The 16,778-nt window shown below is 38.1% G+C and overlaps 1 protein-coding gene across 1 annotated transcript; it reads left to right on the top strand.

Moving 5' to 3' along the window:
• Positions 1 to 7,269: 7,269 nt before the first annotated feature.
• LOC149823209 (laccase-7-like) lies at positions 7,270 to 15,269 on the top strand. The gene is made up of 6 exons (XM_090019902.1): positions 7,270 to 7,365; positions 8,321 to 8,472; positions 9,523 to 9,767; positions 11,014 to 11,142; positions 13,012 to 13,923; positions 14,798 to 15,269. The coding sequence occupies exons 1-6, from the start codon at positions 7,270 to 7,272 to the stop codon at positions 14,926 to 14,928; spliced, it is 1,665 nt and encodes a 554-aa protein (XP_089876028.1). The 3' UTR covers positions 14,929 to 15,269.
• The last annotated feature ends 1,509 nt before the right edge of the window (positions 15,270 to 16,778 follow it).

Raw genomic sequence — 16,778 nt, forward strand, 5'->3', positions numbered from 1 at the left:
CACTCTTGCCAACATATTTTAATCACAGCATGAGGTTAATTACGTATTATGAAAAGTAAAAATGAAGGGCAGCAAGAAGGTACATAATTGTTGAAGTCAACCCATCTGGGAGTCAACCCAAACCCATCGTCACTACATTGAGTGTACACACTACCTTGTGTCCAAGAAAATATTTGAAGGTGAATTGGTCCACCTCTACCAACTACATAATATACAAAATAGAATGCCAACCCATATGTTATTTCTAATTGGGGTACAAGCAGTAAACGCCATATGAAAGAAATAGGAAAGAAAGAAAAATTCAATTTTTCAAAATGGGGTTTTAGAGGCGGTTCTTGACTACCAAAAACAGTGTTTTGCCCCAAAAAATTGTTTCGCTAATGGCACATGATCAGCGGTGCAAATTCGTCTGATTTTTTGTCAAACACTGTAGGTGTTTGATGATACACCCTAATTTTTATATATATATCACACCCTCTTAATGGTAAGAGGGTGTGGATGGTCTAAATTTTTCATTTTTCTTATCATTTTTTGAATCATCTAATTATGGCATGCAAACATTTTTTTTATAAGGATTCAAAATCAATGGCTTAAAATTTGTGTAAATTTTAAAGATCATAAAATTATATTCTTTCGTCAAAAAATCTTGATCCAAGAATCAATTCCTAACAAGTAGATCATGTTGAACATATTTGTAGGGTTAGATTTATTAAACATAGCTTGAAACATTGAAAATCAGTACCGTCCACACTCTATGGATGATTAGGAGGAACCAATTTCTTTATATATAGACTCTCAAAATTGAAGGATATCGCTATTTTACGATTTCAAAATCAATTTAATATGTAGTGGGGTGTAACGCCCCAATTTTTGAACTGAAAAAAATTAGGATCTTTTTTTGTAAAACACATCACTTTTAGGATGTAGCAGAAGACTCAGACTAATTTGAAAACCGATTTAAGTATTAGGCAGATTACAATCTCACACACACGTGCGAGACTAGAATCAATTTAATCAAACCATGCATTTAATTAAAAAAATGTAAAATCCAAAACTAGTCTCAAAATCGATCAGAGTTTACATTAATATCAAATGTTCAAATCAAATAAAATCTTAATACTAATATAGAATCCAAAAGAAAATTTTGTGAATGATCTGACGCAACCCTGAGACTCCCTTTCTCACAAACCAACCTCACTGATTACTTGCGCGTAATATGTGTCAGGCCATTGAATGACAATAGGATTATTCAAACTCATAAACATATCAAGAAATCAACCACACAAGTCTTGCATTTTTCTAAGAAACCAAAGTACTAATAACACAGATTATCACATTGCATAAAAATATCCAGATCAAAATTATAATATCTAAAATCACAGTAGGCATACAAGCATTCATAAACCTCTCTTACTCACAGTAAAAATAATTGTTCAAATTAGTAATCAAGATCTCAAAGATCAATTATGCCATATGAGATAATCAATGTGTGTAGACTTGATATATATGCATGGAATTCATATTTAGACCAAATAAAAACATAATGTTGTAAACCACCCGAACACATTATTACGCTATTCTTCTTTCTTTACTCGAGACTATACTCTTATGACTTTACTTTAACTCATCTATCGCAAGGGGTGTATATTTATTTGTCTGTCTTATTTTCTCCTATAATATGAAGAGTCTAAACTACACATTGGAGTGGCCTGAAGCCATGAGAACCTCACTGTGGTCTTTGCGAAATCCTAATTCGTACTCTGCAGTGAAGGACTATCTACCTAGGTTTCTTTGGTGGCCCGCTTTCTTGCAATCGACAACTGGAAACCACAAGATACTTTTACTCTCTGAAATACACAATGTGGTTTGTCGGTCATGTGTGCCCTTAGTCTCTCTAAGGTAGGACTGGATTCAAATGGGCGACTGTGTATTTATGACACTGAGCTCATTACTAAACTTGGTGCACTAAGAACTGGGCTCTTAAGCCCTAGGTTTTATTCAGAGTAACCCATTATGATGCCTCACTAGGATTTAGCCCAATACCTTCGCATCCGCTCCAAGATACCATTAGCTCACTACGATTGCTCATTCAAATATCTCATAGGTAACACCCATGCATCCACTCTTGGGCGACCTTGAGCTCTACCTCTTTAAGGCTCATATGTGTGTAATGAATATGTTTACCCCTTTTATATTATTAGATGCACCACTGCACCTGACCCAACTCAGTTGTGAGCTTGTGTATGCATGCATTTTATGGCTTATTATACTAATACACTCTATGACTCACACATCATAATGCATGTAATCTAAACCCATATAACATGAACTACACACCTATGCAACCAACTCATTTATGCTTTGCACCCACATGGTTCATCTATGTGTCTAAACTCTATGGAGTAACATGTGGACCAACATGCGTTCATGCATAACCAAAATAAAATACTTACATGCCACATGGATATAAATTTTACATCATAATCCAGCTAATAAAAACATGCAAGCTAAACTTTACCTATGTCTAAGCAAAATCATATAACTTGAAACATGGTTCACTAGTCAAAACACACAACATTCAAGTTGTGTACGAAAGCATTTGCCAGTTATCCACAAATCTATAGCTTTCTCTACAGAGTTCACACATGCCCAACAAAAATTGAAGACATATCAGGGGATGTCAGCTTTCATCTTTAAGTGAAAGCTCAGAAAAATTTCATCCCAGCTGTTTGTAGTAATTTTTGGACTGCAGTGTGTTTTTATGTCCTCACCATACAGGTCAAAAACTGGTTTTCAAAAAAAATATTGAACATATCATTATTTTGCAAGCAAAATCTGTCAAACATATTTTTCTATGATATCCCTACTAAACGACTTTCAAACAAATCAAATTTTGTTAAAAAAACTCTTTACCTTGGATTTTCTAGATTTTATTCATTGAATCTTGTCAGAGCATAGTTCAGATTCTAATTTTCTGCAAAATGCAAAAACTCACTCGATTTGGGCTAGCTTCTAGGCCTCACAAGTAAGGTAGAAATTTTTTATTTTATTTTTTTCTTATTCGTTGTCGAGTCTAGTAGACCTTGTTTGAAAAAAAGACTCATTCGAGTTAAACTTGATTTTCTAGATTTTTTCCATCAAGTCTGCCCAAAATATGTCCTATACACAAGATGACAAATCTGCTGCCTATTACAGCATCTGTTTGGGACAATTTTGGACACCAAATGAAATTTGTTTTTTTTATCTTTCTTACGTATCTAAAATGTTCACGCCCATCTAACACTGCTTATAATTTCTGTAATTTTTCTACTGAATTTGGTCGGATAGAAAAATCATTGTTTTGCAGCAAACATGCACATTACAAGCTTAACTAATTTCATGCTCAACATTATAAAACACATAAAAATCCTCATGAAACCTATACTCAAACATCCGTTAATCATGCTTTTACTATGATCAACATGCCTATGAGGTATGACTACGAAAATTAAACCCTAAGCATGATTCTATATGTTCATTTATATTGAGATCGTGACAAAATACACCTCTAAAACAACATACAAGCACTCATGAAACTTAATCAAGTCAATAAATATAAAAACACCTTAACATGCTTCAAATTATCATATGAATTATACGATATGTTGAAACATAATCAAAATAGTGTAGGCTTAATGGAAAAAAATAAGTTTTAAAACAACTCACTCATTTTTTGCCAAACCTTAAAAGAAACGGTAACCAAGTACCATAAAACCTAGTTTTATTATTATAAAAATTAGATTCTAATCCTTGTAAAATCTCTAGAAAGGTTATTGATCTCAGCCAACCATAGATCTGATCCAACCCACCATGGAAAACATATATCTTGGATCCTGACTATATCTATAAGTAAAACCCTTAAAATTTAATTTGTACTTAAAAAAAATCGGATTAAGCATGCATTCATTAAATAAATTTATAAATTAATACTTAAAATAAAAAACTTCTAAAATTTAAATCATACTTAAAAAATAATCAGATTTAGCATGCATTCACTAAATAAATTATAAAATTAACAATTACAATAAAAATTCTTTAAAATCTAAATCATACTTAAAAAAATGGATTAAGCATGTATTCACTAAATAAAATTTTAAATTAGCAATTAAAATATAAAACTCTTAAAATCTAAAACATATATGCGAAAAATCATATTTAACTTGTATTCATTAAATAAATTATAAAATTAGCAATTAAAATACAAAACCCTTAAAATTTAAATCATACTTGGAAAATAAATCAGATTAAGCATTCATTCATTAAATAAATTTTTAATTAGCAATTAAAATACAAAATATCTAAAATCCTAATCATACTTGAACAAAATCAGATTTAGCATGCATTAACTAAATAAATTAAAAAGTTAACAATTAAAATACAAAACTCATAAAATTTAAATCACACTTAAAAAACAATCAGATTAAGCATGCATTCACTAAATAAAATTTTAAATTGGCAATTAAAATGCAAAACTCTTGAAATTAAAAATTACATTAAAGAAAAAACATACCTTGGCAGAGTGGTGACAGGCGTTAGGGTGCTACACCAATGGTAGGAGAGAGACAGAGAAAGCAAAGAGATAGAGAGAGTGTGTGAGAGAGCGCCAACCGAGGGTGGTAGCCGGTGGACACAAAGAGAAAGAGATAGAGAGGGAGAGAGAGATGTAGAGAAAGAGAGAAAGAGAGAGGAAGAGAGAGACAAAGAGAGAAGGAAAGAGAGGGAGAGTGCTCGATGCTCTCATTATCGACGAAAGTGGCCGATGGTTGTTGCGTTGGCGATGGTGGCTGACGGTGGTGACTAGTTTTCACAAAGAGAGAATGAGAGAGAAAGAGGGGAAAATGCTCACGAAGTTTCTGGTTTTGATTTTTTTTTTAACATGTGTTTTTACTGGTGCACTTTTTTGTGCGCCAAAAAAAAACTTATTTTTACTAATGTAACTCTTTGTTGTGCCAGTAAATGTTTGTTCTTCTGGTGTACTTTGTGACAAAAGAAATTAGTATACTGGCACAGAACAGCTGCTCCCAGTATATGTATTATTTTCGCTGGTGCTAGATAAAATAGCGCCAGTGAAAATTATCTTTTACTGGTGTGTCGGGGGGACGTGTTAGTAAAGGTGTTTTTTTCTTGTAGTGAATATACTAACTTAAACATATTAAATGGGGTTCTCATCTTTTTCTGGTGCTTTTTTGGCATTTTCAAACCCATAGATGTGTTTGACATGGTTGATTTAAAAGGAATCAGTATACGGATCATGTGTTTTCAATAAAAAAATGGCATTAAGATTTTGGACAGATAATTTTTCAAACCTTATAAAACCTCACTCATGTGTTGGAATCAAATGCTCTATACCCTATAAAATTAAGTACGTAGACAACATTTACATAGTCAGGATTTAAAAATTAAACGAGAAAACCCAAAATGTCCATTTATCATGTTTGCATTAGAGTGATATATATAGTAACTAGAATATGAGAGCTGAAATATGAGAACTAGAAATATGGGCATTTCCAACATTTTTTTTGCAAATCCAACCATGTGGTTGTGCATGGCATGGTGAATTTGCTAGGAATCAACCATTAGATCATGTATTTTTGATGAAAAAATGTGATTTTTGGTGATTTTAAAACCTTAAAATCATGTTTATGCATCAAAAGCAGATGATTCAAGAGCAGATTCTTATAAATCCAAGCATGTAGTTCACATCTGTATGATTAGATTCAAGAGAAAATATAAAAAAATCCATGAAAATAGCGGCTCACAATTAGTTCTCATATTTTTCAGTTCTTATATATATATATGAGTGATGCATAGCTGCACAATCACTAGGAGTACAATGCCACCTGGATGACGTTGAGTATCCATCACAAGGCGCAATGGGCGCTCAGCATCATTTTTTGTAAAAATACCTTTACTGTCGCACAGTATTAGTGCCCCAACAAAGGTCGTTTGGGAAATTTATACTCCCACTGGTAGTTGCGCACCTAAGGGTTGCACAGCAACCTCTCTCTCTCTCTCTCTCTCTCTCTCTATATATATATATATATATATATATATATATATATATATATATATATATATATATATATATATATATATATATAAAACTTCAGTTGGTCCGATCAACACGGAAAGCTTATCAGATTGGTTCGAGTGGGTGAGCAGGTCGCCAATATATTTATGCAACCATGGTATAATATCTAAGTTGTCAACTAGCTACCTACTGCACCGTGCATGCATGCAAGCAGAAACTAATACCATATGAATATATTTTTAAAATACATGAAGTGCAATCATCGACCTTCCCATAACAAAAATGTTGCATTTTAAGTATTACATGAACTTTGCACAAAATTCTTCCGTGCATTTATTTATTTTTTATATTTGCGAGAATAGCATGGAATATTCAGCTGTACGTACCCCGTCAAGATTGGCGATTGAATTACTTTTTTTTTCTTCATGTCAATTAACAACCAATGATCCTTAATACATTTCGCTATTATGGTATATGTATTTTGAATCCCAAAGTTATTCAAATCGGTTCATGTAGTGAATCGGTTTCTCAGAAAAAACGATAAGATCTGTCAGAGTTCGACTCGAACCAGATCAGACCATTTCAAAGATTGATTTGTATTTATTTTTAATAAATATAATTCTTGAAAATGTCTAAGTGAACTGATTCAGTGCATAATTGGCCCGATTCGGTCCGACTTTATCAATTCTGGCAAAAACTCGACCGATTTTTGAAGCGGGCCGAATCAACCTGTGTTTGTATCGTTAATTAAGGGGCCGATCCGGATGCCAATTCCGAATCGGTCTATTCAGATCGATTTTGATAGCATTAAAATTTGATTGCTTACAATGATTGAACTCTTGTTATCCCCACCTCGCCATCTGTTTTCAACCAAGATGAAGGGGTCTATTCCCCGTAAACCTAATCCTTGAGTTTGGATTCAGGAACAAGTAATGTCCGTTGAATTAGTGTGTTATGTAAACGTTGGAAAAGGGGGGCAAAGTTGTGGCCACCAACCATGTTCTATATATATATATACATGTACATTGTTCTCATGCCATTCTTCAAACCATAATAAGTTTTCATATCATATTGAAAACTTGCATGCACAACAAGTCCACTGGGATAAACCTCATTTCTAAGTTGCAGCTCTCAATTCCATAAAGGAACTGCCTTGCTCTCTCTAGCGTTGGGAGTCATCACTCGCATTTCTCTATCAAATGGCAGTACTACTGCATGCATTAGCCTTAGCAGCATGCACCCTGGCTCTGCTTGCATCCACAGCACCTGCAGCAATCGTGGAGTACACATTCAATGTGAGTGTGCCATCTGCTCGACGTTTTCTCGACGATGGAAACATGATGAGGGAGGATCTGGTTCAATCACATTGAACACTTTGGGTGTGCCGCTGCACCTGACCACCCTCCATCTCTAGGGTACAGCATGTCAACTGTGAAGCCCAATAGAAGATGGAGGGTGGATCAGGTGCAGCAGCTTTAGTGATTGCATTTGATCCGCGGTCATCCTGACAGAGGGTCAGGCTCTAGGTGGGTTTGTGCATGGACCGAACCCATGTTCGGTGGCAAAACCTCTATTTTCAGCCCCCCTCACCCATGAGGAAGGATCAGGTGCAATATGATTACATACTTTTGGTATATTGCTGCGCCTGATCACTAAAAGTATGCAATCATATTGCACCTGATCTCAATTCTTCGTCTTTTGGGAAGGCACTTTCTTTGGTTTTTCGCAAAAGTGGTTGGTGATCAGTAGCAGCAGCATACCAAAAGTGTGTAATCATATTGCACCAGATCTCAATTCCTAATCCATTGGGAAGGCACTTTCTTTGGCTTTATCACACGGGTCGGGAAATGCAAAGTTGAACATGAGATGTCTTGGAAAGCAAGGACAATCATGAATCGCCCTAACCATGTGAGCAGGCCTGGGTTGCAGGCCATGACATGCTGCTCTTTGAGTTTAGTTTGTCCCATTTCTTACAAGACCAATTTGCTCTCTCTCTCTCTCTCTCTCTCTCTCTCTCTCTATATATATATATATATATATATATATATATATATATATATATATATATATATATATAGGTGCATGTTTACTTCTCCTGTATTTCTGGTTTTGTTCTTATTCTTGGCCTTCCGTTCTGTTTTTTGCTTTGGTCTTTCGGCTTTGGGCTCAATGTTTGTTGACCCTTCGTTTTCTCTTTAATGTTGATGCTTCATTTCGGCTCTCTCTCTCTCTTTCTCTGTCTATCTATAGGTTGGCAACTACACTGTAAGCCGACTGTGCGAAGAACGAACCATCGTGGCCATCAACAAGCAGCTCCCTGGTCCGATCATCCGAGCAAATGAAGGGGACACGCTGCTCATTCATGTCATCAATGAATCTCCCTATAACATTACCATTCACTGGTACTTTATTTCTAACGCACAAACTTTTCCTTGTTTCTTTTTGAAAATATGAGAGAAGGCTGCAAACAATTCAATTGAAACACGGCATTATAGTTCACACTGCACCTTGCACCATGATCACTAAAATTGTGCAATCACATTGCACCTTGCACCTTGCACCATGATCACACTAAGTTTTCCAAGAGAAAAGTGTTTTTCTAGGGACGGCACTACGACAGGGTTTTCATACCAAATTCCTGCCGGGTGGGGAAAACATGGGTCTCATAGAAGGTCATGTGGGTCCTCTGTTTTCCCATTGCAAGTAGGGGTGTCAACCGGTCGGGTTTACCCAGACCAAACCGTAGGGTTCAGGTATGGTGATAAATAAGAGAACCCGATTAAGACCCTGGTTCAGACTCGAAGGTCCATTAATACAAGGTTCCCGGTATAGTTTGTCAAATTTTATACCAGACCCAGGCCCGATCCGAGTTCCAATTAAGATCTGCAATTTTTCAATGTGAATGATAAAAAATATTATTTTACCAGGTATGGTCCGGGTCTGATTCATGTAGTTCTTATCGAGTCTGGGTATATTTCTCTTATAGTTGATCCAATTAGACCCGGGTCTGAAACCCGATACCATATCCAAACATTGGGACTAAGTCTGGTTTCACTTGGGTCCGAACCAAACCCAACACATTGACACCACTAATTGCAGACATTCTTTTACCCTGAAACAAACAGGCCTTAAGGGGGCATTTGTTACACTTCCACCTAAGGAAAGCTATTTTTCCTTAAAAGGGATGCACAGGAGGGAAAGTGAGAACCCCATTTTGACAGGAAAAATGCTTTTCAAGTACATTTATTACCAATGTCCCACTATATATTTCTCATGGAGATATTTGTTTCACTCCTCTTAAGAAAGTCACCTTTTTCATGAAAGAGGACCACTTTCACAGGAAAGTGCACAAAACAAACACCGGGTAAGGAAATTTTGTGTCGTGTTATTCGCAAAAAACGAACCTAAGGTGGAATTGACTGTCATAAGATCATGTTGGTGTGATGTTGTAGGCATGGAATTTTTCAAACTCTCAGTTGCTGGGCAGATGGACCGGGCTATGTGACTCAGTGCCCCATAATGCCATGGAAGAACTTCACATACAAGTTCAATGTGAGCAGCCAGGAAGGAACCCTGTGGTACCATGCTCATGTCTCATGGCTAAGGGCCACGGTCTATGGGGCACTCATCATTCACCCAAGGAGTGGTAGATCCTACCCATTTCCTAAGCCTCACAAGGAGTTCCCAATCATTTTAGGTACCATGTTCCTTTCTCTACATTAACTTTCTTTTATGTTGATGATTCAATTTACCAATTCCCTACCAAAACCACTGTGTAAACCATACAATCTTGAGCATCCATTAATAGACCATAATAATTTTTTGCAAAATCCATTACCAACCCTCCTGTCACGGATAGGGCTGCAAACAGATCGGATATGGTCCGATATCCCATCCGAGTGCGACATGTTTTTCTTTGGATATGGATCTTTTAAGTAAGATCCGAATCTACATTTAAATTGGATTCAGATCTATTGAATCAGATTACTTTCAAATTTGGATCAGCATTTTAAATCAGATCTAGAATCGATCCAATTCAACATCCGACCCGATTACATTTTTTACATGTAAATAGCCTGTTTTTGTTCAATTTTTTTTGTATCCAGTATTATAACATGTATTTCAGATCCAGATTCAACCTTCTCTTTTAGGATCTGAATCTGGATCTGGATCCGGATCCAGATCTGAATTCAGATTCTATTTATATTTTGGATTTGGGTCTGGCAAGATTTGCACCATAGTCAGTGACTGCGCATTAGCAGGCCTCTGGTTGTCAAACCCACTGGGGAGTATACCTTGCTTCAATCTTACGGCAAGGCATCCCACTTTTGGGTTTCGAACTCGTGATATCTTACCAACTTGGTGATTCACAAGTCGTGCCTACCAGATGAGCAGAGCCCTTGTGGACATGCATAACGATTGATGTGCTCCTACCAACAGAACAAAGTTAAACTCTTAACTAGTGTCATTTTCAGATTGAGGGCTGTCCAGGGGAAGCAGGTGGGCGACCCACCTAGTAGGTCTGATAAGTTTTATCGGGTCAATTTGGGTAGGTTCGAGTACCAACCGGCCCTACCTGAATATTACTTATCCTGGTCTAGCATTCTCTATGCAAATTTAGAGAACCCATGTAATATAGTGATATTTTGAAAATATTACAATTTATCATTATATTTTCGATGGATACAAAAATTAAATTAAAAATGATCCTTTTAGGATATCACCTATTTATTTTGAAAGTATAAAGTTTTTATCCCAATGTTAGGGTAATCAAATTAAACAGGTGAGTGGTAACTAATGTTAGGATAATCAAATTAAAATGATCTTTTTTCTTGGCATCCTCATATTTTCCAAGTAACTAATTGCATCACTATCAATCACCATTTCAGGAAGAAGTAAACACCATCTGAAATTTATGTATAATTTTTAAAATGGTTAAACAGGTGAGTGGTGGAATGCCAACGTGGTGGAGGTGGAGGCTGAGGGACTCGCTGCCGGAGCCCCGCCCAACATTTCCGATGCGTTCACCATCAATGGAAAACCTGGCCATCTCTACCCCTGCTCGAAAAAACGTAAGAAATATTTGCTACACCTTGGTGATTCTTTAGATGTTATTCTAATCTTTTGGGTTTTCTTTATAAAGAGCACAAATCCTATCATGAGACGTTAGTTTTACCCTACTGGTAATCCCACTGTGATAGTAATCCAACTTAGTACTAGAAAACAGTTGGTTCACACAGTTGGCAATCACGCTTATCTGAAAAGCCTTGTGCCAGATTTTGGCTAAACTCCTCTAAGTAGAATCTAAGCTAAGAAGCAATACTTATCCCTGCTGAACATTTACCGACACTTAGAAGGGATGTCGGGCTCCCAAGTGCCATAAATAAGGATGGCAGTGGACCGGGGCGGGGGACAAGGTCTCCACCCCCCGCCCTGTCTCAAAATCCTGCCCTCCATCCTCGCTTCCATCCCTGCACGGGTTTTGATTTTAACCTCCATCCCCGTTTCATGTCCTTCATCCTCGGTCTAAACGGGGCGAGGCCTCATTTATTTCTCCTCGGTCCATTGTCATCTCTCAAGAAGGATTAGGGATGGGGACGGGGCAGGGTGGGCAAAGCGGGGATCGGGATGGGGACAGGTCGTGGTGTGTGTGTGTGTGTGTGTGGGCAGGGAAGTATAAGTCAATCCCTGCATGGACCAGGGCACCCCCCGCCCTGTCTCAAAATCCTGCCCTCCATCCTTGCTTCCATCCCTGCACGGGTTTTGATTTTAACCTTCATCCCCATTTCATGTCTTTCATCCCCGGTCCAAACAGGACAAGGTGGGAAGGGGGCCGTTCCCCCGGTACTCCACTGCCATCCCTAGCCATAAACCATCCAATCAATTGATTGGATGGTGAAAGAATCCAATGGATATGATTACATGGTTTGTTTACTTTGTTAAGAAAAAAATTCTTCCTCAAAATTTTTACATGGTTTGTTTAGAATAAAACAAGTTTTAGATAATAAGCTTGCAATATATGAGAAGAATTTTCAAGAGTTTCAAAATCAACAAGGCACAATGCATCAAAATTTTGCAGCTCAAGAAAACATATGATTTTAAGTTCAAAGAAACATGAGTAATTTATGAAAAGCTGATTAACTTATCATGCTATTTACAAAAAGTCACCCAACAAATTGGATTACTACATTCAACAATCCAACTTATCAGAATTCATCTCAAATATCTGCTTGAGGTATAAAATGACATTTTTATCCATTTTATAGAACAACACATCTCTATCTTATTATGATCTTAAGCTTTTGTTACAAAACATGAAGCCATTTTTTTTTGCTTTGTTTGGCTAAACAAATGCCAATTAAAATATAAGAGCAGGCGGCCAAATGCAATTCTTTTTTTTTTAAAGGTAAGCTGGGGTTGGGGTTAGGCAGACCCCTACCTGTTATACAACTATACTATTGGGTTTTGAACCTGCAACGTCCCGAAAAAAGGTGACATACACTAGCTGCTCTTACCAGACAAGCAGAACCCCAAATGCAAATACTCAAACGTTAGTAGGGATGTCATTGGGTTGGTTGTAACCCAAAACAAGATCTGAATCCAATTCCAATTGGTCAGATTTGCTAGCCAAATTTGGATCAGATTAATAATCGGATTTGGGTTCAGTACTGTGTTTTGTCTTCAAATCCGAACCTGAATCCGACTAAACTCTGCCCAATTAAGTGCAAGTATCGGGTTTTAAGTCAATTGGATCTGGATTCAGCTTTAATCCACATCCTCAACCAGTTGTGAAAATCTTAGCCGTCCAGATGCATAAGTTGGATGGCTAGAATCAACATAGAGCCCTACGAGAAGATCTCGTCGGATTGGGATCCTTTTTCCAAACAAGACCGTAGAAATTCCCACTACTTTTCTTACGCTACGTTTACATACATGTACAGAGATGCACAAGATGGTAGTAGTTCAGGGGAAGACGTATCTCCTCCGGATCATCAACGCTGCACTCAATACCCAGCTGTTCTTCAAGGTCGCCCGCCACACCCTGACCGTGGTCAGCTTCGATGCCAGCTACACCGAGCCCTACCGCACCGATGTCGTCGTCGTCGCACCCGGCAACACCGTCGACGTGCTCCTGACGGCCAACCAGCCCCCGGCGCAGTACTACATGGCCGCTCATGCCTACTCAAGCGCTAACGGCGTCACCTTCGACAACACCACCACCACCGGTATCCTCCGGTACAACACTGCACCACAGGAACCTGCACCGATAATGCCGGTCCTACCGGAATTCAATGACACCAAGACGGCACACCGGTTTTACAGCAACTTAACCGGCCTGAGCACACCGGAGTACCCCCTCGTCGTGCCGACAGAGGTGAACGAGCACATGTTCATCACCTTCGGTTTGGGCCTCGTCGGAAACAAGGTCGCCGCGAGCATGAACAACTTCTCCTTCGTCCTCCCGACGCGCGTCTCCTTGCTTGAGGCTCAGCATTTTGGGATTCCTGGGGTGTTTACTCCGGACTTCCCGCAGGAGCCGCCGGTAAAGTTTAACTACACAAGCCCGAACATCCCGCCGGCGATGTGGCAGACGGAGAAGGCGACCCGGGTGAAGGTGCTCAAGTTCAACAGCACGGTGCAGATGGTGCTGCAGAACACGGCCATACTTGGGGTGGAGAACCATCCCATGCACATACATGGGTTCAACTTCTACGTGCTGGCTCAGGGGTTCGGGAACTACGAGCCTAGCCGAGACGAGGCTGGGTTCAACCTGGTCAACCCTCAGACGAGGAACACCATTGGTGTGCCTGCCGGGGGCTGGGCTGTCATCCGGTTCAGAGCAGATAACCCAGGTAACTCTCTCTCTCTCTCTCTCTCTCTCTCTCTCTCTCTCTCTCTCTCTCTCTCTCTCTCTCTCTCTCTCTCTCTCTCGTATTTTGCCAACTTTTGAAATTTGGGTTGAGGGATTGGGAACGATATCCAATTTCATTGATTTTTTACATGCAAAAAGCTCGCTTTTAAAGTCATTTTTACCGGATGCAGTTTTATCGCATGTGTTTCGGATACCAATTCAACTCTACCTGATCAGCTATGTTTTGGACCTGTATTTGGATTCAGATCTGTGATTTTCTGGTTCATATCTTATCCATTTGTACCCTTAGATCCAGAGATGGATTGGGTTTTGACAGATATTCAATCTGAATCCACACATTATCTAGATATGGATCCTTTAACTAAGATCCAATTGCACATTTTGGTTGGATTTGGATCTGGTTAATCAAATTATATTCAGATGCAGACTAATGTTCTGTGTCAGATCTGCATTTGGGTTTGGATCAGGTGCTATCCATTTACATTTTTCCCTTGTAAAAAACTTGTTTAAGCCCTTTCTACTCTCATATACATTGCAAACGGAGTTTGAACCATGCACCATGCAGATCTGGTCTTGGATTTGAATTCCTTGCATACATTTCAGATTTGAATTTGGATCTAGAATGTTACAGCCCATATCTGATCCGTTCCCAACCCTAGAGACCACACCCAGTTCAAAACTCATCAAGCTAACATCAGCAACTTACTCTTGTTAGAATTAAAAACACTCCCCTTACTGGTAAAGTTGCAAGAAATGACGCTTAGGTAAAATGAAAAATTACCTCAAGGGTTTTAGAACAGGAGTTAAATTTGGGGCTATAAAAAGCTAACAATCTTGTTAAAATTTTAATGCAGGAGCATGGTTTATGCATTGCCATCTTGATGTGCACCTACCATGGGGGCTTGCTACAGTCTTGCTGGTTGAAAATGGGCCAACTCCATCAACAACCCTCCCTCCTCCTCCCAAGGACTTACCTACCTGCTAAGGCACTCTAATATATGCTACAATTTCTTTATTTATAAGAAAAAAAAAGAAAAAATTAAGTTCTTGTATGTATGCCCCTGCTTTTCACAAGTATATGGCCTTCGGCCCTTCATGGCACCATAAATTTGAAGACTACCACTCAGTCCTTGAAATGTAAATGTAGCCAAATTGTAGGATAAGTTTGCATAGATTCTTCTAGGTGAGAAAGCTTAATAGCTAAGATTCTTTTGCTATTAAATTTCTAGTTTGTCAATTACAATAAAGAGAGGGCATGTAGGACAAATGCAGCAATAAAGGGTATAGCAGGAGGTTTTGTATTGATTTTGTTACAGAAGATTTCATTTTATGGCAATCATTTGTAAATTGGATAGCATTTGGATTGTTCAATAAAAGTGTTCAAGGACTAATGATATGTTTAAGCTAATGTGATGCATTGACAGTGTTGTAAGCAGAACAGGCTATGCTAATTTTGAGAGAGAGAGAGAGAGAGTTCTACAATTAAGTAGGATTGGATGTTTCATTTTTACCTAGAACTTACAAATTCTAGGGTGAATTTATCCTTCTCTTATGCAGTCAAGAAATTATACACATGCATAATTTCTGTCATTCACTGAGCACATATTCAAGTATCCAACCAATCATTTGAGAGTGGTAGCTGTGGGTCCCAACAAAACAATGGGGCCACAACTAACATCTCAGAACGTGATTGGGCCAGATGCATGCACAAGTCGAGGCCAGATGAAGTTTTAGCTAATCAACCCAGTGACTAGGTTGATTAGATCTTGTACTAGGTCAACCTAGTGAATGACCTAAAAATGAACAAGACTCGGCTGAGTCATACATATATATTATATATTGTATATAATTATATATAATATAATTTAGAAAATATTATGTATATTATATATAAAAATATGATTACAAATTTTAATAAAATTATATATTAAAAATATTATAAAACTTTATATAATGCATATTATATATAATATATTGGTTATTATAAAATATATATATATATATATATATATATATAGTCTAAACATATATTTACATATTTTATATAAAATATAAACTTAACATGACCCAACTGAGTAACGAGTCAATAAAGGATGAGCTGTGACAAATCACTGAGTTTTAAAACTAGGGATGCACATGAGCCGATCTCGAGCAGAGCTTGGCATGTTCAAGCTGGGCTCGCCCACGTAAAATGGTGCTCAAGCTCGGCTAGAGCCTGAAGCACTGGTGTTCAGGCTCAGCTTGTGTGGAGCCTAGGCTGAGCTCAGCTCAATCCGTTAAGCTTAGTTCAGGCCGAGCAATGCTCGTTCAGTGGTTCAGGCACTACAGGGAGAGTGCATCCCAACTCGGGATCGGTTTAGGCTCGATCCATGGCTCAATTTGGGCTTTGTCCAGACTCTAAGAGAGAGAGAGAGAGATGGCAGAACCAGAGGGGCTGATAGAAGAAGAGAGGAATTGAACATACCCATGTCGAGAATATGCATCCCGAAACTCCAAACCATCATCCCCGATGAGAATGGCTGTTGCGCTCCTCTGCCACCGTCTCCATAATTAGTGAGCCGAAAGAGGATCAACATTATCACTCATGAAGATCAACAAAATGTTGAACCCATGAACCGAACAAAATAGAAAAACAAAACTAAAATATAGAAAAACAAAAGCAAAAGAAAAAGAAAAAGAAAAAGAAACTACAGTCAGCTAGCAACAAACAACAAAGCCAAGCTCAACCAGGATCCTCTGGATAAGAAGGAACCACCGATGAGTGAACGTTGTTCAGACGGAAGGAGAGGTCTCTAAGATGCATACGTAGAATCGTGTATACATCAACCAAGATTT

Source organism: Nuphar pumila, chromosome 10, assembly GCF_984573655.1.
Source record: "Nuphar pumila chromosome 10, dmNupPumi1.hap1.1, whole genome shotgun sequence".
NCBI lineage: Eukaryota > Viridiplantae > Streptophyta > Magnoliopsida > Nymphaeales > Nymphaeaceae > Nuphar > Nuphar pumila.